This window comes from Sus scrofa, chromosome X (assembly GCF_054392235.1).
Source record: "Sus scrofa isolate SSC_HxYL_T2T_F1_AM1 chromosome X, Sscrofa_HxYL_maternal_Yorkshire_Landrace_v2.0, whole genome shotgun sequence".
NCBI lineage: Eukaryota > Metazoa > Chordata > Mammalia > Artiodactyla > Suidae > Sus > Sus scrofa.
The window spans coordinates 125759319-125783955 of NC_139401.1; the positions used below are offsets into that span (position 1 = coordinate 125759319).

At 39.7% G+C, this 24637-nt stretch overlaps 1 protein-coding gene and 1 long non-coding RNA gene across 7 annotated transcripts in view; both read left to right on the top strand.

Annotated features, from left to right (window-relative positions):
- The window catches only part of LOC146394805 (uncharacterized), a 655226-nt gene that overhangs the window by 236498 nt on the left and 394091 nt on the right, over positions 1-24637 (top strand). The gene's annotated exons all lie outside the window — the stretch shown is intronic.
- On the top strand, positions 21740-24176 carry LDOC1 (LDOC1 regulator of NFKB signaling). 2 transcript variants are annotated; one of them, XM_085008915.1, is made up of 2 exons: positions 21740-22017; positions 22099-24176. In XM_085008915.1, the coding sequence occupies exons 1-2, from the start codon at positions 21889-21891 to the stop codon at positions 22327-22329; spliced, it is 360 nt and encodes a 119-aa protein (XP_084865041.1). In that variant the 5' UTR covers positions 21740-21888; the 3' UTR covers positions 22330-24176. The 2 variants fall into 2 exon arrangements, with proteins under 2 accessions (XP_084865041.1, XP_005674000.1); XM_005673943.4 differs by having other exon boundaries at positions 21740-24176.

Sequence of the window (24637 nt, forward strand, 5' to 3'; positions counted from 1 at the left end):
GAGTACAATACAGATCTTCTAAATGACTGCACAAAGGATAGGGTACCTCAGTGGGTGGCAGTTATGGAAGACAGCCTCTCAAGAGAGGCTGAAAAGACCCCTGTGCCAGCAGGCAGTGGCTCTGTACCCACTGAAAACACAGACTGCCGCACAAGGGTGACCATGGATACCTGATTTTTCTCCATGATCATCACAACTAGCTGAGTGTGCCATGTTCTTTCCAGGAAGAACCGCTCACATTGCTAGCAGAGTATTCTTATTCTCTTCCTGGCATGGTATACTTATCTAAAAGTAACAAGGCCATCATTCTAAATCAGAAAAAAAAATGCATTGTTTACAAACCTTAAAAATAATGAAAGGGATAAATAAGGATGAGACATGGAAAGGGAATTTTTCCTCTCAGAAAATTAAAAACAAATCATTGCATGCTCTTATCTGAATAAACAGTCTGCGATTTATGTGTTATAGTTTTATGAGTAGCCTGCTTGCTAATTCTTAATACCTTATCAGTCTTTTATCCTATTCAGTGTTGTATGTGAAGCTCATTTACCCAGAAGAGCTTTGTCCAAAGAAGGTAGAAAAATTTTCTTGAAATGTTTGGCAGACCACAAGTACAGAACATTTGAAAGAAAATGTCATGTTGTGCCCACCTGGGTATATTTTTATATATCTTTTTTCCTTCTGAGCCAACCAGTGTGGACTCCACCTGTCTTCAATATCTGTTTGAAGAGACTAAAACAGGTTAGATACCACTAGATCTCTGTGCTATCAGACAATCTAGGGAATTGCTTGAGAAAGGCAAACCTGAGTGTTTGCTGAAAGGTATTCACTAGAGGATAGATGGGTGTTTTCAGAAAACAGACTAATCTCAATAGCCTGTCTCTCTCCTGTAAAAATCATCCATTGCAGGTTACTTAAGGAAGGTAATAAGTTTTATATAAGGGGGGATTTTGTTTTAGATCTTAGAATAATTTAATGGGAGGTAGAACTTTCACGCTCTTGTAAGTTCACTGATAGACGGTGTGAACGGTCCATACAGGCAATTGATTTAGTGACCCAGTATACTAAAACTATGCAGCTTAGAAGAGAGTCTCTGGAATGGAAAGATCATCATTTCCACAAACAAGCATATAGCTACTTTTCTGACTTAGGCTGTCTTAAAGATTTCATTTTTTAATTTATTTTAAACTTCACTTTCTTTTCATGCTATTGGGAACATCAGTATGATTCATAAGGGCTTGATGCTGTAGCTAGGGTGAGGCTATGGAATAGTACATTGTTTTGTCAAATCAATTAGGCATTGATTAATGACTTATTGAATTCATAAACATTCCAAGTTTTATTTAAATTTTAGGGGAAGTGGTGGTATATGTGTGCACAGGACACTTCTAAGAAGTACCTCTTCTGCTCTCTAGAAACCTAGACATCAGACTGTGGTACTGAAAATAGGCTGATGAAAAATGACTCTTTCCTGGACTATGGTGGTAATCTCATTAGTCTCCCCACATCCACTTTTTCTCACACTCAATCTGGCCCCAGAGAAACTGAAGTGATCAGCCTGTAACACAAATAAGATTGACGTTCCACCATTTAAATCTCCTTAATGACTTCAATTTTATTAGTGGATAAATCCAAATTCTTTATTATGGAATGAAGTGAAGATCATTGTTGTCAACTGACATAGCTTCTTATGCGTATCCTCATATAACCAAAACATAAACCACACTGGACTATTGCCAGAAAACATCTTAGACTTTTAAATTTCATGATTTTGAACATTCTTTTATCATTGCCTGGAATGACCCTGCCACAGATTCCATGAAGTCTTGACCATAGTTGAAGCCTGGGGAAGCTCGCAGTCTACTGTGAAACATAGATGGCCAAAATAGACAGCAGAATGGTAAAGAGAATTGGAAATACTGCTGTAATGAACCTCTAGTAATGTTGGATTGGATATAACAGAATTCTTCATGTACATAGTTGAGTTCATAGTTTCTGGGGTGAGAAATGAAGAGAAACCTGAAAACCATAACACAAGTACATGATTTAATGCCGAACATACTTTCAAATAAATAAAGAATGAGAGTTCACCAGTCATAGAAATGTGGTGGAGTTACTATTAATGGAACTACTTCATAATTATAGGAATTGAACTCAGGAGGAATGAGATGTAAAAAGCAGTGGTGACAAAGAAAATGGTAAATACATGAGTAATTTAAGCATGGACAGCATAAAACGATAATTGTGGCTAATTCCAGAGGGGTATAAAACCAAGTGGAATTAAAATACTTGACATCTAAGAATGTAAGAAAATGATCTCTGTCAGTGTTCTAAAGTTTTTGAATTATCCAAAAGAGAGTAGAGATACTGCCAAAATTTAGATTTTAAGTCAGTTATTTAAAATCTTAAGGCTAACAACTTAAAACAACAGAAATAAAATGTGTGTTTTTTATAACAAGAGAAAAGTAAAATGTAAACGGAGTGGATTAGTAAATAGAAGGCTGGAGAAGAGAGAAAAGTAAACTGAAACAAAGAAGATATATAGAAAAGAAAAACAAAATGATACAAATAAATTCTAAGTTATCTGTAATCACAATAATTATAAATGTATATAATTGTTATATAAAATCAAGGTTCTGGAGTGCCCTGGGGGTTCAGTGGGTAAGAATCCATCATTATCACGGCTGTGGCTCAGATCACTGCTGCGACAAGGGTTTGATCCCTGGCCCCAGAACTTCCACATGCCGTGGGCATGACCAAGAAAAAGAGAATAAAATAAAAAATGAAATAAAGTTTATTATTGAATGAAATTTTTAAAAAAATCACCGTTCTTATATCCTATATAAAAACATTTAGCCATATGTTATTTATAAGAAGTATGCCTAAAATGCAATGACCTAGAGAGGCTAAAGGTAAAGGAATGGAAGGAAGTACATTGGGATTAATATGCCATGGATATATCAATATCAAATGAAATAAACATTAAGGATAAGATAATACTAAAAATATACATGAAAGATATGTATTATTGCTGATTTATAATCACCTAACACATAGAAGCAAAACACATAACATCAAAAATATTAGAACTTGTACAAAGAAAAATCACAAATCTATGATCATGGTAGAATATGTTCATACTTATCTCTCAGAAACTAATGGATCAAGCAGTAAAAGTGTTAAGACTGTAGGATATTTGTATAGCAAAATTAGCAGGCTTTATCTAATAGACATATAGAATCTCACAGCCAGCTGTTAGAGAATAAATTTATTTTTTCAGACTAGAAATGGACATTTATAAAAGGTAGATACATCTTTCTCTGATAGCACTTAAGATCTCTTAGCAAATTTCAAGCATACAGTGCAGTGCTAGTAACTGTAATCACCATGCAGTACGTTAAATCCCCAGAACTTATTTATCCTGCATAACTGAAACTTTATATTCTTTGACCAACATTTCCCCATTTTCCCCTCCTCCCAGCTCCTGCAACCACCATTCCACTCTCTGCTTCTATGACTTTAACTAATTTAGATTTGACATCTAAGTGAGAACACGCAGTATTGGATGATTTTACCTAGTATGATGTTCTCCAGCTTCATCCATGTTAAAAAAACAAAAACAGTAACTTTGTGAGACTGTGGATATGTTAATTGGCCTGATTGTGGTGATTATTTCACAGTGTATACATATACCTTAAATGTATACAGTGTTTATTTGTCAATTATACTTCAACAAAAATGGAAAAATATATATTTTGTAAAAATAAATAATGATATTCTGTTAAAAAAATATGGACCATGGTTTAGCCCAGTAAATGTAAATGTTAACAAATATCAAACAATATCATATAGACCAGACAGTATTTTGTTTAATATGAAATGAGTTATCTTGTGGCACAGCAGGTTAAGGATCTGGCATTGTCACTTGAACAGCTTGGGATGCCGCTGTGGTTCAATCCCTGTCCTGGGAACTTCACATGCTGTGGGCATGGCCAAAAAAAATGTAATACAAAATGAAACAATGGAAATAATGAAAATATAGCTATTAATATATTTAGAAATATTAAAATATATTTCTAATAATGCCTGTGACAAATACAAAGCCATAATAGAGTCATATCATATTTGAACTGAATTACAATGAAAGCACTTCATATCAAAAGTTGTGAGATATTGCCAAAGCAGTAATGAGAGAGAAATTTATAGATTCAAACACATACACCACACACACACACACACACACACATACATATAAAAAAACAGGAAAGGTGTAAAATTAGTGAACAAAATGTGCAACACAAGAAATTAGAAAAGGAACAGCATAAAAAAACCAAAGAAAATGAAAAGAAGGAATTAAATATAAAAACAAATAAAGTGAAGAGAAAGCAAAGAGGAGCAAAAAAAGTTATGTTTTTGTAAGTAAAATATAAGAGATAAGACTGGAAATATGGATCACAAAGAAAATTGAAAACATCAAACAGTATCGAGCGTGAAATAATGATCCTAACTGCAGCTAGAGGAGAAGATTTAAAAAGCATGAGGGAATACTGTGAATGACTTTATGCCAATATATATTTAAACATGTATGAAGTGGAAAATTTCCTAGAAAAACGAGACTTCTCAAAAGTGTTTCACAAAAATATTGAATACCTGAATAAACGTATAACCACTAATGAAATTGAATCAGTAGATTAAAATCTGCTCTGTAACTACATCAGCCCCCATAGCTAAATCCATATGCACACATACCTCCCAGGCAGTTTTACAGTCCAGTTCTGCCAAACCTTTAAGGAAGAGATCATTCCTATACTGTTCTTGAGGCCCAGCCTCCATGAGATTGATGATTAAAAAATATCTCAGAAGGTTACAGTACACAGCAGCCAAAGCTGAGATCCACTTCATTTTGCAGCTGAGGAAAGTGGGACTTAACCAAGTAAAGTGACCCTTTCAGCTCACAGAGCCTGCTATGTTCCCTGAACTGAGGTTGGTGTTTTTATTGGTACAGGATGATTTCACGAAAATCTCCCTTGGATATTTTTCTTATTCAGAACTGCAAATCCTACATTTTTTATTCCTTTTCTCCTTTGCAAATAGTATTAAGTAGTAGAAAGTTATACTTTTGATGAGCCCATAATAGGAAGTAATATATGATTATTGAATGCCATTTCATTTTGGAGCAGATTTAATATAGAAACTGAATTCTTCAGGAGTGAAAGAGCAGACAATTAACTTCTCACCTGAAATGGCTTGACATCAGGTTTTTACAACATAGAAAAATGATAGAGAAGTAGTCTCTTCTCAATTTTTTTTGTTAACCTAAAACTTCTCTAAAATATTAAGTCTATTAAATTTCAAAAATGATAGTATCCCTTTTCCTCCTAAGAGAGTGTTTTGTCTTGTTGTTTACACACACACACACACACACACACACACACACACACACACACACACAAAACATGAGTACTATAGCCTAGAACTTTCTTGGCATTTAGTCCTTCACTCTGGTGCAATATCAGAAGACTTGCTAGAGAGGGGGTATCTATTATATGCTAACTCGTTCAGAGAGTGTCCAATTAGATGGAAGTATTTCAAAATGTATCAGCCACAATTACAAGCATAATGAGCAGCAGTCAAAGTGTATTAGTGAGGATTATGATTCATTTTTGGAAAAGTTGATTTAGTTCCAGCTCAACTGGGTAGTTCAGATTATATTTCTCTTGGGTAATAAGCATATCGTTTATACCGTGAATGTTTCTAGAATAGCCACAAATTATAATGAACACAGAGAATTACAATTTCCAATGGAAGAGGACTTCCGTTATGACAAAATTCAGATGGAAGGCCAATGTCTAAAACTGATATTAAAAAAAATGAAGCCCCCAAACATCCAAACATTTCTGTGTTAAGAGTGATCTGCCCAAGAAAACTACATAACATGTTCAGAAAAAAATACATATATTCAACTCACACTCAAATAGAGATAGTAATAATAAACATCCATTGAATGCCTACTATCTATGCACTACTTTAATTTAGTATCCATTTTCTGATTTAATGTACATGATAATTTTTCAAATTTTGTGGTACATTTTTCTCAAACGGAAGCTGTAGCAGAGCAGTCAGATGATTTACCTAAAATTACATGGCATCGCCAGAGCTCTTAAATCTGTTTGTTACTATTCCCAGTGTTCTTACCGTTACTCTGCTGTTACTACCCTTTATCAGTTATTCAAAGCTGGAGCCAAGAGCTATTCCTGAAACAATTTCTCCAAGCCCATGGGAGAGATTGGGTAGGTGGGCCCCTCTTATTTTACTCTGAGTTTGTACCTCCTTCTTGGCATTTCTCTCTCCCAACTTCTTTTAAATTAAACTTCATGTCAAGAGAAATCTATACCCACTTTCTTTCTAGCTAAAGAATAAGCAAAAACGACAAAAATGTTTTAACTATCTTCTTTTTTGGTTCCTTTTCACCAAGGTTTGACAAACTGGGATTTTCAAAATAAAAAGAGGGAAACTAGAGGGAAATAAAAATAAAAACATCTTCTTTAATTTCCTTGATGAATGTTTTATAGTTCTTGGCATATAAGTCCTTTACCTCCTGGGTCAGGTGTATTCCCAGGCATTTGATTTTTTGGGGTGCAATTTTAAAAGATATTTTTTGTATTCGTTTTCTAATATTTCATTGTTAGTATACAGAAATGCGACTGATTTCTGAATGTTAATCTTATATCCTGCTACCTTGCTGAATTTGTTGATCAGTTCAAGTAGTTTTTGGGTTGAGTCCTTAGGGTTTTCTATATATAGTATCATGTCATCTGCATACCTTGACAGTTTTACCTCTTCTCTTCCTCTTTGGATACCTTTTATTTCTTTTGTTTGATTGCTGTGGCTAGGACTTCCAGTACTATGTTGAATAACAGTGGTGAGACTGGGCATCCTTGTCTTGTCCCAGATTTTAGTGGGAAGGCTTTAAGCTTTTCTCCATTGAGTATTATATTTGCTGTGGCTTTGTCATAAATGACTTCGATTATGCTAAGGAATGTTCCCTCTATACCCACTTTGGTAAGAGTTTTTATCATGAATGGATGTTGGACTTTGTCAAATGCCTTCTCTGCATCTACTGAGATGAACATTAATCAAGGAAATTAAAGAAGATGTAAAGAAATGGAACGATATTCCATGCTCCTGGGTTGGAAAAAATAGTATTGTAAAAATGGCCATACTACCCAAAGCAATCTACAGATTGAATGCAATCCCTATCAAATTACCCATGATATTTTTCACAGAACTAGAACAAACAATCCAAAAATTTATATGTAACCATAAAAGAATTGCCAAAGCAATCCCGAGGAACAAAAACCAAGCAGGAGGCATAACTCGCCCAGACTTCAGGCACTATTACAAAGCCACAGTCATCCAGACAGTGTGCTACTGGAACCAAAATAGACAGACCGACCAATGCAACAGAATAGAGAACCCAGAAATCAACCCTGACACCTATGGTCAATTAATCTTTGACAAGGGAGGCAAGAACATCAAATGGGAAAAAGACAGTCTTTTCAGCAAGCATTGCTGGGAAACCTGGACAGCTGCATGCACATCAGTGAAACTAGAACACACCCTCACAGCATGCACAAAAATAAAACTCAAAATGGCTGAAAGACTGAAATAGAAGACGAGACACCATCAAACTCCTGGAAGAGAACACAGGCAAAACATTCCCTGACATCAACCTTATGAATATTTTCTCAGGTCAGTCTCCTAAAGCAATAGAAATTAGAGCAAAAATAAACCAGTGGGACCTAATCAAACTGACAAGCTTTTGCACAGCAAAGGAAACCAAAATGAAAACAAAAAGACACCTTACAGAATGGGAGAAAATAGTTTCTAATGATGCAACAGACAAGGGCTTAATCTCTAGAATATACACGCAACTTATACAACTCAACAGGAAAAAAGCCAGCAAGCCAATGGAAAAATGGGCAAAAGACCTGAATAGACTGTTCTCCAAGGAATATATACAGACGGCCAGCAAACACATGAAAAAATGCTCAACATTGTTGTTATAAGAGAAATGCAAATCAAAACTACCATGAGATACCACCTCTCACCAGTCAGAATGGCCGTTATTCATAAGTCCACAAATAACAGATGTTGGAGGGGGTGTGGAGAAAAGGGAACCCTCCTGCACTGTTGGTGGGAATGTAAGCTGGTACAACCACTTTGGAGATCAGTATGGAGGTACCTTAGAAATCCATCCACAGAACTACCATGTGACCCAGCAGTCCCACTCTTGGACATATATCCGGACAAAACTTTCCTTAAAAAGGCACATGCACTCACATGTTCATTGCAGCTCTATTCACAATAGCCAAGCCATGGAAACAACCCAAATGTCCACTGCTAGATGATTGGATTAGGAAGATGTGGTATATATACACAATGGAATACTACTCAGCCGTAAAAAGAAGGAAATAATGCCATTTGCAGCACCATGGTTGGAACTAGAGACTCTCATCCTGAGTGATGTAAGTCAGAAAGAGAAAGACAAATACCATATGATGTCACTTATATCTGGAACCTAATATAGGGCACAAATGAACCTTTCCATCAAAGAGAAAGTCATGGACTTGCAGAATAGCCTTGTGGTTGCCAAGGGGGAGGGAGAGGGAGTGGGGTGGATTGGGAGCTTGGGGTTAATGGATGCAAACTGTTGCCTTTGGGATGGATTAGCAGTGAGATCCTGCTGTGTATCACTGGGGATTATGTCTAGTCACTTATGATGGAGCATGATAATGTGAGAAAAAAGAATGTGTACATGTATGTGTAACTGGGTCACCATGCTGTACCGTAGGAAAAAAAATTGTACTTGGGAAATAACTATTAAAATAATAATAAAAAATAATAAAAAATAAAATAAAGTAAAAATGAAAACAAACCAAAACTAGGGGTCAGAAAAAGAATCATATCTCAAGTGGTTTTCTGAGCTGAATAGACAAGGATAGGGTGAGATGGCCCTTGTGTAAAATAAGAACCTTGCAGAGGAACGTTCCCTATTTATTCTGAAGATTCTTTCACATAGATCTTGTGAAGATTGGAAAAGGGTGATCATAATGTTGATGGCCTAGCCCCAAGTGCATCAGGCAACCTTGTACTCTTCCTGTTACATGGCAGTAAGTTGCTGAAATTGAAAACCATCTTCCAGTCAACTTTGATTGATCCTGTGGTTAACTCATCACAACTATCAATAGCTCATTACTCTTTTAGTAATTCTCACTCTCTACTCTCATTTATGGAACAAGTGTACAAACTCTATACCTTGGACTGAGTGACATCCAAGGTTACTTCCAGATCTAAAAATACAAACTCTCAGGATTTATCCTTCTGTGTCTGACTTACTTCATTTAATGTAATATCTCAGAGATCATCTATGTTTTATCAAATGAACAGCATTTCATTCTTTCTCATGGTTGAATAATATGCCATTATATATATATATACATGTAATTTATTCCCTTACATATCTATCTATATTAAAATACACACACACACACACACACACACACACAAATATATATATACATCACATTTTTTATCCATTTGTCCGTTGATGGGCACTTAGATTGTATGATATCCCTTATATGTGGAATCTAAATAACCCAAACTATAAAAACAGAGAGTAGAATGGTGGTTCTGGGGGTGGGGGTATCGGAGAGATCTTGTTTAAGGATACAGACTTGCAGCTAGCTGACAGATAGGTCCTGAAGCAAAGTATAGTGAATATAGACAACGATATTGTATTATAATCACCCAACTTGCTAATAGACTAGGTGTTAATTATTCCCACCACAAAAAAAGGTAATTATGTGATGCCATAGAGGTCTAACAGTTGCTATAATGGCAATCGTATTATAATATATAAATGTGTCAGGTTAACGTGTTTTATAGCTTAAATTTATGCAATGTTATATATCTCAAATATATTTTAAAAAATTATAGGCTTCCATGAAATAATGAGGCAATGCATTTCCAATCATTTGAATGCCTGAGAGAACTTTCATTAGAACCCTAGTGAAACTCAGTTGTACTTAAATGCCTTTGTCTTCAGTTCTTACTAATATTCTAGTTCAGTCACAAAGCTTCTTTGCCATTGAGCTGCTATAAAGAGATAACAGGTCTCATCACAACAGAAGTAACACACAGATTTTGTCTTGAAACTGTCCATCAAAAATGGGCTTCCAGAGAGTGCTATTGTATTTTCAGAGGTGGGTATGGAGTTGATTAATTAAAAGTTAATGGTAATGCAAACTTTAATTTCAGCCTCAGTGTATCCATCCTATTTTCTCCACAAGCCTAGGGACCTGCTATTGCAAAGTTATGATTTATCAAAGTATGCAGTGCTGTCTTCTGAAAGTCTGATAAGAGTTAGTGTTACTTTGAAAATCATTATCAGTTGCTCCTACGTTCATATTTTATCTCTTTGTTTATAACGAAAAGCTCCTCTAAAGAATCACTTAAGGTAGTTCACTGAAACAGTGTGCGTACCTCTGATTTTTTTATGTGAACTAGTAGTGCTAAATTCTCAGCACTGCAATTGTTTCACTTTGCTCACAAAATGGGACCAACTAACTCAAAGGTTTATTGGCCATTCTTTTTGGAATAGTAAGACCAGGCTTTTCAATACAGAGGAATAAGAGCTTTTGGCCTTATTTGGGTCATTTCTTCCTCCAAACTATGACTTTTCTATTGTTTTTGAGGCCAAGCAACATAGCAGATCTTAAATGAAAAGAGAAACCATATCTCATAGGAGCTTAGCTTAACCCTCAGGGCATTATCTCTCCTTTTTTTTCTGTCGAAGGCTTTTGTTGATTATTTCTAAGTGTCACTAGGAGGCTGCCAAAGTAAATCTGTCCAAAACTAGCAGAGAAATGTCAAGTTTTCACTGGTGTGAAAATCTTTAAGTGTAGATACTAGTATTTCCCACCTCTAGTCTGACTCAGAATATAGTCTACTGTCTTTTAATGAAAATCAACTGATATAAAAATTCTCACTTCTAATGAAAAATTCATAGATTGAGAGATGTTATAAGACAGAGTAGAGAATAGCTGGGGTACAAAAATGATCCCTGAAAATGCACATTTAAGTCAATAACATAATATTTTCATATTGCTTGCTTGCGGTGGAGACTGAGAGTGGCAAAATATGGTTTGAGGGAGCAGCTAAGGCATGATCTGTTGCTTTGAGAGAATGTTGTTAAAAGATAAAAGTCAGAAGAATTTACATCCAAGAGAATTGCCATGTAGTTAATGTGCGGAAGCAAAGTGGGCAATCATACTGTCCGGGCAGATAGACCTCAGAGACTGTATGCAAACCAGACCTGTATGGCAATTGCATGGGCACTACTATAAGTGATATAGAATGAAGCATTTATTATAGGAATTATCATGTGCTATTGTGGGAACTGGTAAAAGAATCTCTGTACATCTGTTGCTTCTGAGTTTGTGATTGCCCTGAAAAGAGCAGGGCGGGCAGTTAGGTAGTAAAATGTATGTAGGATGGAGGGGAGATTATGCAGATGAACTGAAAGCGAAGCCAGTAGCTTTCATCAGCAAGCTAAACACATCTCATCTGAAAGTTAGAGAAACCAGGAGTTCCCGTCGTGGCTCAGTGGTTAACATACCCAACTAGTAACCCTGAGGTTGTGGGTACGGTCCCTGGCCTCGCCCAGTGGGTTAAGGATCTGGTGTTGCCCTGAGCTGTGGTGTAGGTCACAGACAGGGCTCGGATCCTGTGTTGCTGTGGTTGTGGTGTAGGCTGGCAGCTGTAGCCTGGATTCGACCCCTAGCCTGGGAACCTCCATATGCTGTGGATGCGGCCCTTAAAGAAGACAAACAAAACAAAACAAAACACAAAAGTTAGAGAAACTGAAGCCGAAGGTCCCGTAGGAGCCAAATGGGTAACAGTGCATAACAACTAAACTTCTTAATGTAAACATGAGTGTGTGTGTGTGTGTGTGTGTGTGTGTGTGTGTGTGTGTGTATGTATGTATATATATGTGTGTGTGTATGTATATATATCATATATGTATAGTTTATTGAGATGTTTTACCATATAATTCAACTTTTAAAAGTGAAAATTTTATCTATGAAGTTCCTTTTCACTTGTAATATTCACTGGTTCCAGGGATTGGAATCTTTAGGTGGCCATTATTATCCCTACTACAACCATCAAAGTATTTTTAAGGGTTTTTTTTTTTGTTGTTGTTGTTTTGCTTTGTCTTGTTTTTGCATCACAGATGAGAAGCCAGAGAATAATTTCCCAGAATCCCCTTTCCTAAATGGTTCTGGATTAATGTTTGCCAATGAGAGCCACTTGCATGAGATCTAGAAGGTGTACAGATCAGTATTACACTCTGCTGGGGGTTGTAGACAGATGCATGAGCAGATGTGAGATTCAGAGAAGATTCCTAGTAAGCTCTTTGAGAGACATTTGCTTTGTAGTGACAGACAGAAATAGATAGTGGGAGCTTCCTTGAGATTTTTGAAAAATCAGAACAGCTTCCCTGCATATAAGTAAGTAACATATGATATGAAACAGGCATCTTTTCTATACCTTGGCAAATTATCATATTCCTTTCTAAGTATGAATCAGCTCCTTTGGGTTTCAATTTTGTGAAATTTCTCTAAGATTTCCTTTAATGTGAGTGTTTTTGAACATGTCACTTCTTCTGTGACATTTTCATCCTTTTTCATGTTTGGTTTTAGTTTGTTGTTGTTTCCTTGCTACGCCTTTGTTTGTTGGCCAATACCACCTTCCTATTATCTATTTTTATAAGATGTCATATGGCTTTATCAGTGGGAGGAAAGTATGTAACACATTTAGCATGCTCTGCTGTCTGTGTTTGAACTGAGTATTAGATGTATAGTAACCAATCACTGACAGAGTGTATAAGAGATGATGTGATTGGTTGTTTATCATGATGCATATCTGTTACGTACATAGTGATATGTGGACTGAAGAATTAGGAGCACAAACTATACTTGATATACTGTGGTAACTGACATTTGAACCATATTTTTGGGCAGTGGTATTAATTAACTAAACCATGGTATGTTGGTTTACTAGGGGTAACATAATAAAATACCAGAGACATGTAGCTTAAATAACAGGAATTTTCTTTTTCATAGTTCTACAGTCTGTAAGTCCAAGATCAAGGTGTCTTCAGGGTTGATTCCTTCTGAGAACCACAAGGGAATGATATGTTTCAGGCCTCTTTACTGGGCTTGTAGATGGTTGCCTCTTCCATGTGTCTTTACATCATTTTTCATCTGTATGTGTCTGTGACCAAATTTCATCTTCTAATAAGGACACTAGTCATACTGAATTCAGGCTCACCCTAATGAGCTCATTTTAACTTACTTACCTCTGTATACACCCTGTCTCTGAATAAGAACATATTCTGACATATTGGGGGTTATAACTTCAAGTGAATTTGGGGTGAGGACCCAATTCACCCCACAACACATCATAACTGAAATTTATGCATATACAAACTGTACAAAAGTGAGTGCCTTCTGCTTAGCTGAATAGGCTTTGAGAGATAGAGCTAAACCTCGAACTTCAACAGTATCTTCCAAAATGAGTCATGAGAGTTTTGTTTCATCACTTTCTCCCAACACAGGGTGTTTTTAGCATTAAAAGTCAGATTTGCTATGTTTATAATTTTTTGTCACATTTTCTTTTCTTAAGGTCTTTGAAGATAATACCCCACAGTCTTTTTAGAAATAAGTATATTTATATGAATTTAAAGGCATGTATCTTTAAGTGTCTACTTGTATGAGTTTTAACAACAGTACAGAACCATGTAACCACCACCACAGTTAAGATATAGCATCCTGTCATCACTGTCAAAGTTTCCCTTGTGTCTCTTTGTAGTCAACCCCCCTTGCATATCCAGCCTCAGGCAAACTTTGTTCTGATTTCTATCACCACAGAGTAGTTGTGCCTGTTCCTGGACTCCATATAAAACGAACCATGCAAGTATGACTGGCTTCTTTCATTCAAAATGCTGCTTTGAGATTTATTTTTGTGTTGCGTGTATTTGTAATTTGCTGCGTGGTATTGATTGTAGGAATGTGCCACAATTTGTTTTATCCATTCTTTTGTTGATGAACATTTGGATTGTTTCCAATGCTTTATGAACATTCTAGTAGAAAACTTTTGTGAATGCATGTTTTTACTCTAGGAACAGAATCACTGAGTCATAGTGTTGATATGTGTTTAACTGTATAAGGAATTACCAATAAGTTCTCTAGACTGGCTGCACCATTTTACATTCCTACTGGCAGTGTACGAGTATTCCAGCTGTTTCACATCCTCAACATCATTCGGAATTACGGGTTTTTAAAAAATTTTAGCCATTTGTAATGAGTATAAAATAGTATCTTATTGTATTTCCCTTATATTGGTGATGCTGAACACTTTTTCATATACTTATTGGCCATTCCTGTGTCTTCTTTTGCAGATTAGTTTACTCAAGACGTTTGCCTATTTAAAAATTGAGTTGACTTTTGTTTTTAATGAATGAGCTTTATTTTTAGAGCAGTTTTAGTTGTACAGAAAAATGGCACAGAAATTACAGAGTTCCCAAATTCCCTCCTCCCCCTTAAGTTTCTCCTATTATAAACATCTTGCCTTGGTGTGGTATATTTGTAACAATTGATAACAACTCAATTTTTTTTGTTCATGTTTGAAACTCTCAAATGGCTTATGAAAAAAGATTACAGAAACTGCCTTTAAAGGTAATGTCTTATGTTTGCCTTGTGAATGTTACTCTTCGCCCATGGACCTTCATTTCCTCATTTGTAATCTGAAGTAGTTTCATTAGTGGACCACTCTGCAGGTTCTTCTCTCACTTAACAACATTGGAGCCCTTAGAATGAGAAATTGGCCCTGTCCTCCCCAACTCTGAACTTTCATGATTTCCACTGCCATTTTACACAATAACTGGTATACTCACAAGAACCAGGATGGGATTTAAGAAAGATTCTGGGATTGCTCTTATACACCACATGCCTCCTCTTCCCTAGGGAGGACTTTTTACTCAAAGAACTCATTTTTCTGTACTGAGAGAAATGTGTGTGGATGAGGAGGAGCCAGGTGAACTGGAGGAGGCTGGCAAAAATCCCTAGGGAACCTGAGAGGAGAGGATGCTGGGACTCAGCTGAAGGATGACCAGAGATGCTCTGAGGGCTAGGAGAAACCCTGTTTCCTGTCTCTCAGATGCTCCTGGGGCCGCTGGCCTCTCTCAGGGTGACCACCATGGTGGCAAAGTGATGAAAGAAAGTTTCTGGAGGTATAGTTGCCCCTCTGCTCTGAGAGAGCATCATGAATCCAAATCATAGATGTAGCATAGATTCTCCCAAGATGGAGAGAGGAAATAGAAATTGTTACAGGTTGGCCTTAAGAATGTTATAATGGACACTGGTTTTCTTTAAAAACAAAAATGAAAACTCATGTCTCGTTATTTACAGGGAAGCATGTTTGAACTGACAGCAAATCCAAGATGAAACATTATCTTATTCTTCCAATTACTTCTTATTTAAGAGTAAACATTTTTGAAAATGTAAGCATCATAGTTAAATTTATAGATATCAGGATAAAATAAGTGAAAAAACTACACATTAAATTTAAAATGCCAGTGGAGTTCCCGTCATGGCACAGTGGAAAGGAATCTGACTAGGGACCATGAGGTTGCGGGTTCAGTCCCTGCCTCACTCAGTGGGTTAAGGATCTGGCGTTGCTGTGAGCTGTGGTGTAGTTTGGCTCGGATCCCGCTTTGTTGTGGCTGTGGTGTAGGCCGGAGGCTACAGCTCTGATTTGACCCCTAGCCTGGGAACCTCCATATGCTGCAGGTGTGGCCCTAGAAAGACAAAAATAAATAAATAAATAAATAAATAAATTTAAAATGCTGGTAATAGAGAGTCATTGCAAGACTAGTAAATCACAGTTGTCCAGTGAGAAATAATATATAATCTGCGTATTTTGCCAAATACTTGAGTATTTTATCATTTGATCCTCACTGCAGCCTTATGATTTAGATCCTATTATTATACATATTTATTGAAAAGGAGTCTGAGACTCAGGAAAATTAAGTGTCCTGCCTCAAGCCACACAGTTAGTAAGCATGAGTATGAGGATTTGAAACCACATTTCAAAAACTATTTTCTTTTCCTAATGCTTCCCTGAAACGTGTGTTACTGCTTTTACATAGGCATACATATCCCTTGGAGAATGCATGGTCATTTTTGATTCTGTCTTTGTCATATTGTGACACTGCCAGATTTACACGTAGGGCAGAGGGTAGCAATATGCATATGTCCACTTGGATACAGACACTAACAGTGACACAGATGTGCACTTTGCTTAGGAGTTGGCCACTGGAGACAGCTACATTGGACTTGTCTCAGTTGTACCCACAACATTTTAATTTATGGTGACTGAACGATGACAGGGAGAGGCTAATGTCTTTGAGAGGAGGGGGCACGCCATGCCAAGCATGGACGCATGGGGAAGTACCAGTTTAGTCAGGAGGCAGAAAGGAGTGAGGGGGCAGACTTGGACCAGAGCTTTTATTGGCGTTTGCATGGGAAAGGCTAAGCAAGCTAGGTTAAACAGTTTAGGATTAACTAGTTTAAATAGTTCCAGTGAGCTTTGGGGGAATAGGGACAGTCCCTAGTTGTCTGGTACCTGGCCCTGGGTTGATTTAGGGCAAGTGAGAGAGTTAGTGTGTGAAAGTTAGATAAAGGAGATGGCTTCAGAGTAAGGGGTCTGGACCATTGGGGAGAAATAAAAGAATTGACCCTGTAATTAATGGATACCAAATAGACAGTAACAGAATTAAGAAAACAGGACAGGACTGTAGATTCCTAGCATAATAGCAGTTTTTTGATATGGGGCTCCTGCTTTTCTCTGCAGTATATCCTGAGTTTCGCCATGATTCTGTTCTCTACTGCCATGCAACAAACCATCCCCAAACTGTGTGGCTTTATTAAAGTAACTGCCATTTATTTGCTCATGATTCTTTTGACTCGGAGTTCATATAGTTTTGGAATCCATGGTGGTTTTTTGGCTCTCTTTGTAGTCAGCTAAATTCATTCACTCAGCTGCATTCAGGTGATGGCTTAGCTGGGCTGGAATGTCCAGGGGGGAGCTTCATTCTCATTTGTTTGCTGCCTTACTGCTCTTCCTCATGACTTCTTTTTCTCCATGTGGCTGGCTTGAACTTTCTCCTACTGTGATGGTCTCAGGGCAGTTGGACTTCTTTTATGGTGGGAGGCTCCCAGTAGGGAGCATTGTTAAGTGGCAAAGGCAGACTCTTCAGATCTTTAAGGACTTGCCTCATAAGCTGTAATTTAATTCTATCACAATTTATTTGTCACATCAGGTCACAAGGCCAGCCCAATTAAATAGGCAAAAGAAATTTTGATAGGCTAAGTGGCAAAGAATTAATGGTTATCTTCAATTTACCACACCCATTCTGCCTCATGAAAAATTTAGTGTAAATCAAAGTAACCAGCCAAGTTGAGAGGTCTCTTATACATTTAAAACAAACAAACAGACATTGTGCCACGCCACACTCTTAATATTTATAACAAAAAATTTATTATGTCAGATACTATCTAAAATGTTTGCAAATGCCAGAAACAAACCAATTGTATAAGCTCTTGTATATTCAAGGTGACTAATTATATTAAAATAACTAGGAACGAGAAACATGAGAACAAAAGCCTAATGCAATATACTGAGGGCAGTAGATTCTACATTGCAGCAATACAAAAATATACATGAAGAATTCAAATTAGTTATTATTACTTCATAGAAATCATAATCCAGTTACAAAAATCTAATTTTCCAGTTCTATATCTTGGGGACTGCGAGTATATTTGGTGCCATCCTTCTCCTGCATCATCTAAGAAACTGCACGAAGTTGAGTCTTTAGTTCTGAGGCAGGAGTGTATTTGAAAAATTCAGGTAGAGTCTCTGTGCATCTTAACTCTGTGTCTCCTGGTACATAAGGGGATGTGACATATATTTGTTAACAGAACTATGTGTATTAGGATTCTGTAAACACTACACACACACACACACACACACACACACACACACACACACACACACACGATGGAAGGGGAAGGCTACAAGCCAAATTTTGGATTTTCAACAATCCTGTCAAGTGAGATTTTGTAGGGAGAAGGGAAAGGTATTGGGAATGTTTCCTTTTTGTTTTAACATGTCAGTATTATTTAATTTCTTTTAACATAATATATTTATTCAGTACTTAAAAGCATGTAAGAATGTTTCAGGGCACTTTGGTAAGCTGAAGATGAAGATAGGAGGAAGAAAGCTGTACCTTCTTATTCCTCTCCTTAGGCTAGAGGTTTCCATAGTCCTCTGATGTGGTTACTGTAAAACATAGCTCCAGATACACAAGGTTAAGGAGGGCAAGGAGTCTCTGGGCAGAGGCCCAGATCTCACTGGCAGCCATTTGACCCTCTCATCCCCTTTCAAGCTGTTTTGTGCTCCTGGCTGCATATTCAAGTGTCAGGATGGTTTACCCAATCTGTACACATTCCTCTGGAGGTTGAAAAATCTAGCGATGCTTTCATGTTTGTTTCAAGGGAATGTTATAGTCTGGCTACTTGGTGTATAAAAGGGTAGAGTTTGGAGCTTGTAAGATGGTAGAAATGATAGGCACCAGGGATCACTCTCTTGGCCTTGGGTCCACGCTCATACCAAAGAGTGGGGTTCAAAACACCCTCAGGATGTTCTGGGCAAGAGCTGTTCTGATAAAGTTTCTGAGTCTGAGATAAAGTCACATGGTGTACTTATCTCTGCCACCAGCATCTTCACACAGGTGTAAAGGAACATTAAAGGGTCACTTGAAAGGAGAAAGAGAACTAAGGAAGGCAACAGGCAGTCTTAAGCAGGGTGAGGGGGCGAGGAAGGTATGCCTTGACCTCCCAGGTACTGGGAAGCTGGTTAACATGAACATTACCATTCTATATAATTTATCTAGTAATACTGCTCACCTCTTCCCACCTGCTTCCCTAGTGAGTCACTGATGAACTGCTTGTCCCTTTTCCTTCCCTCCAAGTTGGGAAGCATCTCACAAAAATCAGTGCTCAGCTCTGAGGCCAATTCTGGCCTAAGCATTTATTATTTTCTAGGAACTCAGAGGTAATACTAGTCGTTGCTGTCTTGGTTTCCCTCTGACTCCCTCTATAATGGGATTGTAGGAAGAGGACTAGGGCAGCATGGGCCTGGTCATCTCTGGGTCCCCATCAGACTTTCCCGATTCACAGAAATCCAGTGCATAATAATTTTCAGTGGAAGTGCCTGGGCATCACAGTCAGAGAAGCTGGTACCGTACCACAACATATTGCTCTCTTGAGTTTAGGTGAGTCTTAACTCCTGGGTCTCAGGCTCACAGAGTACCATCCCCATGCATGGTCCTTGTGCAAGGGTCAATGAGGCAACCCATGTCAATTGGCCAGATCCAGTGCCTACCACAGAATATGTGCTCCTGGGAGTAGAACCCTGGGCATCTCTTCCTGTATTAGTGTCTAGACATGGAAAGTGGAAATGACACTCATTGCTGCCCCAGGCAGATCCACCTTCCACCCTGAGCTGTGAAGGAACCGGGTGGCCAGAAACCTGCTTCTGACATTTCCTGTCCCTTCATCCAAGCCACTGACTGTTTAAGGTGCACCTAGTAAACAATTTCAGATGCTGAAGATTAAAGAATGAATGAGAAAGGGTCCCTGCTTAGTATCAAGTGGCTTCTCATCCAGTGAGGGACTCACATCCCAGGAGAGTCCCAGGGCTCTTATTCCGCCTACCTGTTCTCTACCCTGCCCATCCTCTCAGCAGTGTGATCCTCCTCTCCCTGCTTGGACCTTGGGCCTTGTTTCTCTCCTGTTTCTCAGCTTTTCACTTTCAGGGATACCCATTCAATTCTATTATAAAAGGACTGAATAGGGTTTAAAAATTTTTATTTTGCCATTTTTACTACATCAGTCATAATTTCACAATGAAAATATTCACGATCAGAGATAGAATATATTGGACAATTTGAAGAGTATTTCTGAACACTTTGTGCATCCACCACTTCGAATTTTTATCCTAACATCTGCACCCTGAGATTCCTTTATCCACCAAACCCTTATGAAGCTTCTACTCTGGGCCAGGCACTTTTCTTGCATTAGTGATAGAGCAACCAACAAAGCAAAGCCTCTGTCCACACAGACATTTTAAAGGGGAAGCTGACCTATAAACAAAGTGCTATGTGATATGATGGCTGTTAGTAGGATAAATGCTATGTAGAGAAATGAAGCAAGGCAAACGTTAGAGGTTACTGGCAGAGAGTGGGGTGCTCTGATAGATGAGGTAGTTAGGAAAGTCCGCTTTGAAAATGGAGGAAGAGTCAGGCAGTAAAACCAGGAGAACATTCTGAGGCAAAAAAGAAAGTACAAAGATCCTGAGGCCAGAGCCACTCAGTGTGTGTGAGCCTCAGCAAGAAGGACAGTGTGATGACAGCAGAGCAGGAACTGGGACAAGGCAAAGGGAGTGAGGCAGGGCTTGATAGGCCATTACCGAGACTTTGGTTTTTATTTTGAGCGAAGGGGGAAAAACTATTGGAGGGTTTTGAGCAGGAAAGTAAAGAGATCTAATGTTTGTCCTAAAGGATTCCTATATCTACTCTGGAGTATGTATATAATACACACACACACACACACACAACTTGAGGAAGAGAAGAGTGGAAGCTAAGTGATGAGCTGCAACAGTCTGTGTGAGAAAGGAGGGCTGGCCTTAGGGTGGTAGTGCTGTTTAGAGATCCCCAGGTAATTAAACTGCTGATATATTTAAAAAGCAAAGCTAAAAAAATATATTGGCCCCAAGGTCCTCACCCTGACTTATTTGTCAACTATTTGAATAATCACATTCAAAGTAGAAAACAAAACTATTTTAAAAACACATGTGTTCATTGTTAAGCAAAGAACAATAACCAGTAGTAGGACATGAAATAGAGTCAAAGATAGGCAGGACTCATGCAAATGGTGATTGGATACTAACTTTTGCAGAACTTTTTACACTTTGCTATTTAAAAAGTAATTTTAAACAAAAGGATAGAGGTACACAATATTATTTTACAACTAAAGAAAAACCTCTTTTTAAGTATTACTTTGTCATGAAAGACAGGACTCCTGAACGTCTTTCATAACTCTTAAAGGATGTGACTCCTGCGGTGCAGCCAGAATTGCTAATAGTTCTCTGAGTGAGGGAGATTTAAACACGCAAAGAAATGTGTTAAAACCACATAAATGGAATCTGGTGGCCACAGACCCACCGAGGAACATTGAGTCGTTTGGGTTGAAGGGTGGTTAATCCTTTAAACTTGAGCAGGTTAACCCTCTCTGGGAGATGGATCTTAGCGTTTGCTCGGCCTTGGCTAAGGCCTGGCCCGCATCTAGGGCTGGATCTCCCCCCACTGCCTTTATCCACGGGCCGGGAGAACTGCGAGCCAGCAGCCCGAGACCCTGCCCGCCTCCTTGCCTGGCCACGCCCTCCCTCTGTCCGCTCCACTCTGGCCACGCCCCTCCTTTCTCCAGTGCCCGCCTCCCTCCAAGCGGGCGGCGCCGGCGTGCCGGCCGTCAGAGCCGCTGTGTGGGTGGAGCTTGCGCAGCTGCCGGGACCCCTGCGCGCACCGCCTCTCGCCCCTGGCCGCCGCGCGCCTCCGCGGACACGCACTTCCTGCAAGGCCTCCTTGCTCACCTTAGCCGATCCGAACCGAGCTGAGCCCATTCTTGCTCTTACAAGCTGTTCGCCATGGTGGACGAGCTGGTACTGCTGCTGCACGCGCTCCTGATGCGGCACCGCGCCTTGAGCATCGAGAACAGCCAGCTCATGGAACAGCTGCGGCTGCTGGTGTGCGAGAGGGCCACCCTACTGCGCCAGGTACGTCCGCCGAGCTGCCCGGTGCCCTTCCCCGAAACGTTTAACGGTGAGAGCTCCCGCCTCCCTGAGTTTATCGTGCAGACGGCGTCTTACATGCTCGTCAACGAGAACCGGTTCTGCAACGACGCCATGAAGGTGGCATTCCTAATCAGCCTGCTCACCGGGGAAGCCGAAGAGTGGGTGGTGCCCTACATTGAGATGGATAGCCCCATCCTAGGTGATTACCGGGCCTTCCTCGATGAGATGAAGCAGTGTTTTGGCTGGGATGACGACGAAGAAGACGACGAAGAAGATGAAGAAGCTGATTACTAGGCCGGGAGACCCTCGGGCCTAGGGGGGTGGGCCCTGCACGCCGCCACCACCCCCCGCCCCGCTTCGCTCCTCCCGGAGCCGCGACACTTCCCTCGCTCCCTATCTGCTTCCCTAGTCTTCCTAGTCTTCGCTCTGGTTCTCTTCCTTATTCACCGCTCCCCCCCCCCCCCCCCCGTAGTGTTTGTCTTTGTTCTGGGAATAGTGCTACAGTTACCTGCTGCTGGGGCTGGGGCCTCTCTGAAGTGCGCTGCCTCCCACTCAGGCCAGTCCCAGGGCCCAACCCTGCTAATTTGAACTGTGTTCTGAGCCCCAACTATAGGGCAGACTGTTACAAACTGGTCAGACTACCCACAGCCCTGCCGATTGTCAGGCCTACATCTGCCCAAAGACCGACGCTGCCACCTAACCAACCTCCATCACATTCCAGCGACAGACAGACCAGGCCTTTGGAGACAAGGACCAACCTAGAAGATGCTTTTAGTTGGCTATACCACCTGGGACATTGATTTGGACTGCTCACGCCCACCCCACCCCCCCACGAGGGGCGAATCTTTGCACCTGGTTCGTTCCCTCCTTTCCTAACTCATAGAGTCTTCTCCTGCCTCACCAGGTTGCTGCAGGGGCCCGTTGTGCCTGGCAGCCAAATTATTGACATTTCTCTTATGCACCAGTTTTGCACAACTGTCATTTTTCTTTTAAAACTGAAGCAGTCCCACAGCTGTGTGCATTTGGACAAAAATACTAAAAACAAAAACCAGACAGACAAAAGCAGGTACTCAGCCCAGCTCCTCAATACTACATAGAAAAAGCATTTGCATTCTTTTCAATAAATATCAAGCACTACGGAAAAAAAAGAGCGTCTTTTAATGGTTAAGTGCTATCATTGGCCTTTGCCACTCTCACCCTGACTCCCATTATTCCTACTGATATCAGAGAGCCTAGTTCAATCCCATTATTCTCTACTGTCATGTCTGGGCAATAGAGGACTGCTACTACAGAGCTTTATAGGGAAACTGGTGCTCCCCTCACCAAGGCACTTTTTAAAGCCCTGGTGAAGTGAGTGTCCTCTGGGGCTTCCAGGATGGGATGAATAAGGGGTAGTTGAGTAGATGGCACACCATCCCAAACTGGGACACTCGAGAGAAAAAGGGGGCACTATTACTAATCGGAATGGGACAATAGGCGTACATCAGGGCACATACCATATTCCTGTCTTCCTGAGCTTTTGGGTTCTTTCTCAGCCCTGCCAGGCAAGTGCTGCCTCTTAACTCTTATTCCTTGCAGGGTGCTGTTTGAGTTCAGGCTTCCATAAACAAGGTAGCACATTGTTTCAATACCGATTTTAGATGCTTGAGCTAATGTTAAATCCTGAGTCCTGGGTAAATGCACCCATAAGTGGAGCCAGATTTTAATGTTTCATCCTCCTTGGGCAGATAACGCTTAAGATCCCCACCCATCTGTGTGCCCCAGATTCCTGCCTGTAGAAATCGACAAGATGCCTGGCTATCTCCCATACTAGATCTTGTAATGCTGTCTGAGCTGTGCTGAGATCTTTTTGTGGGCCTGGAGGGCTGGAGGCCCTAAGGGAGTGGGGTGAGTGCTGAGAATAATCTCTACTTTTGTGAGCCCATAACCCCAGGTTAAGTCTTTGAAATGTTAAATCAGGGAAGCCTGATTAGGGGATTTGTGGGGCCTATCGCTGCCAGCCAGGAACTGTCAGGAGGATTTGAGGGGTTCAGAATTCTGATTCTTACATGTATCTGCCCAGATGTCTTCTGTACCATGCCGGGAACCAGCCCTACTTTAGAACCTCTAATTTAGATAATAAAATTCCTTCTTGTTTAAGACCTTTTGATGCTGAGTGTTTTATTTGTACCAATAAACCTTACATTGTGGGTTCAATGAGATACAGGGAACAGGTCTCTTGCTGTTGAGCTGGGCTTCAGTAGGAAGGTGTTAGGAGTGAACAGGAGCAGAATAAGCTCAGCAGAGAGAATGGAAATGAGAGCATGACAAGAGTTCATTTTTACTCTTTGGGATCTGACATGAAGTCAGATAGAAAACCAGTTTACTTGGTGAACAGACAAAGTCTAGAGCAAGAGTCATCTTTTGGACCTAAGAAAGTTGTTTCTGTAGGGTGGGGACAGGGGTAGATAGGACTTAGCAAAGGAGGTTGAGGCCCAAACAGTAGATGTGGGGAAGTGTTGGGCCAGAGCTGAAAGCAGGTAAGGGACCCAGCAGGGCCAAAAACCATTCAAAATAATCAGTGGTCCAGGTAGACTTAATGGAGTTAGAGATACAGTGGGCA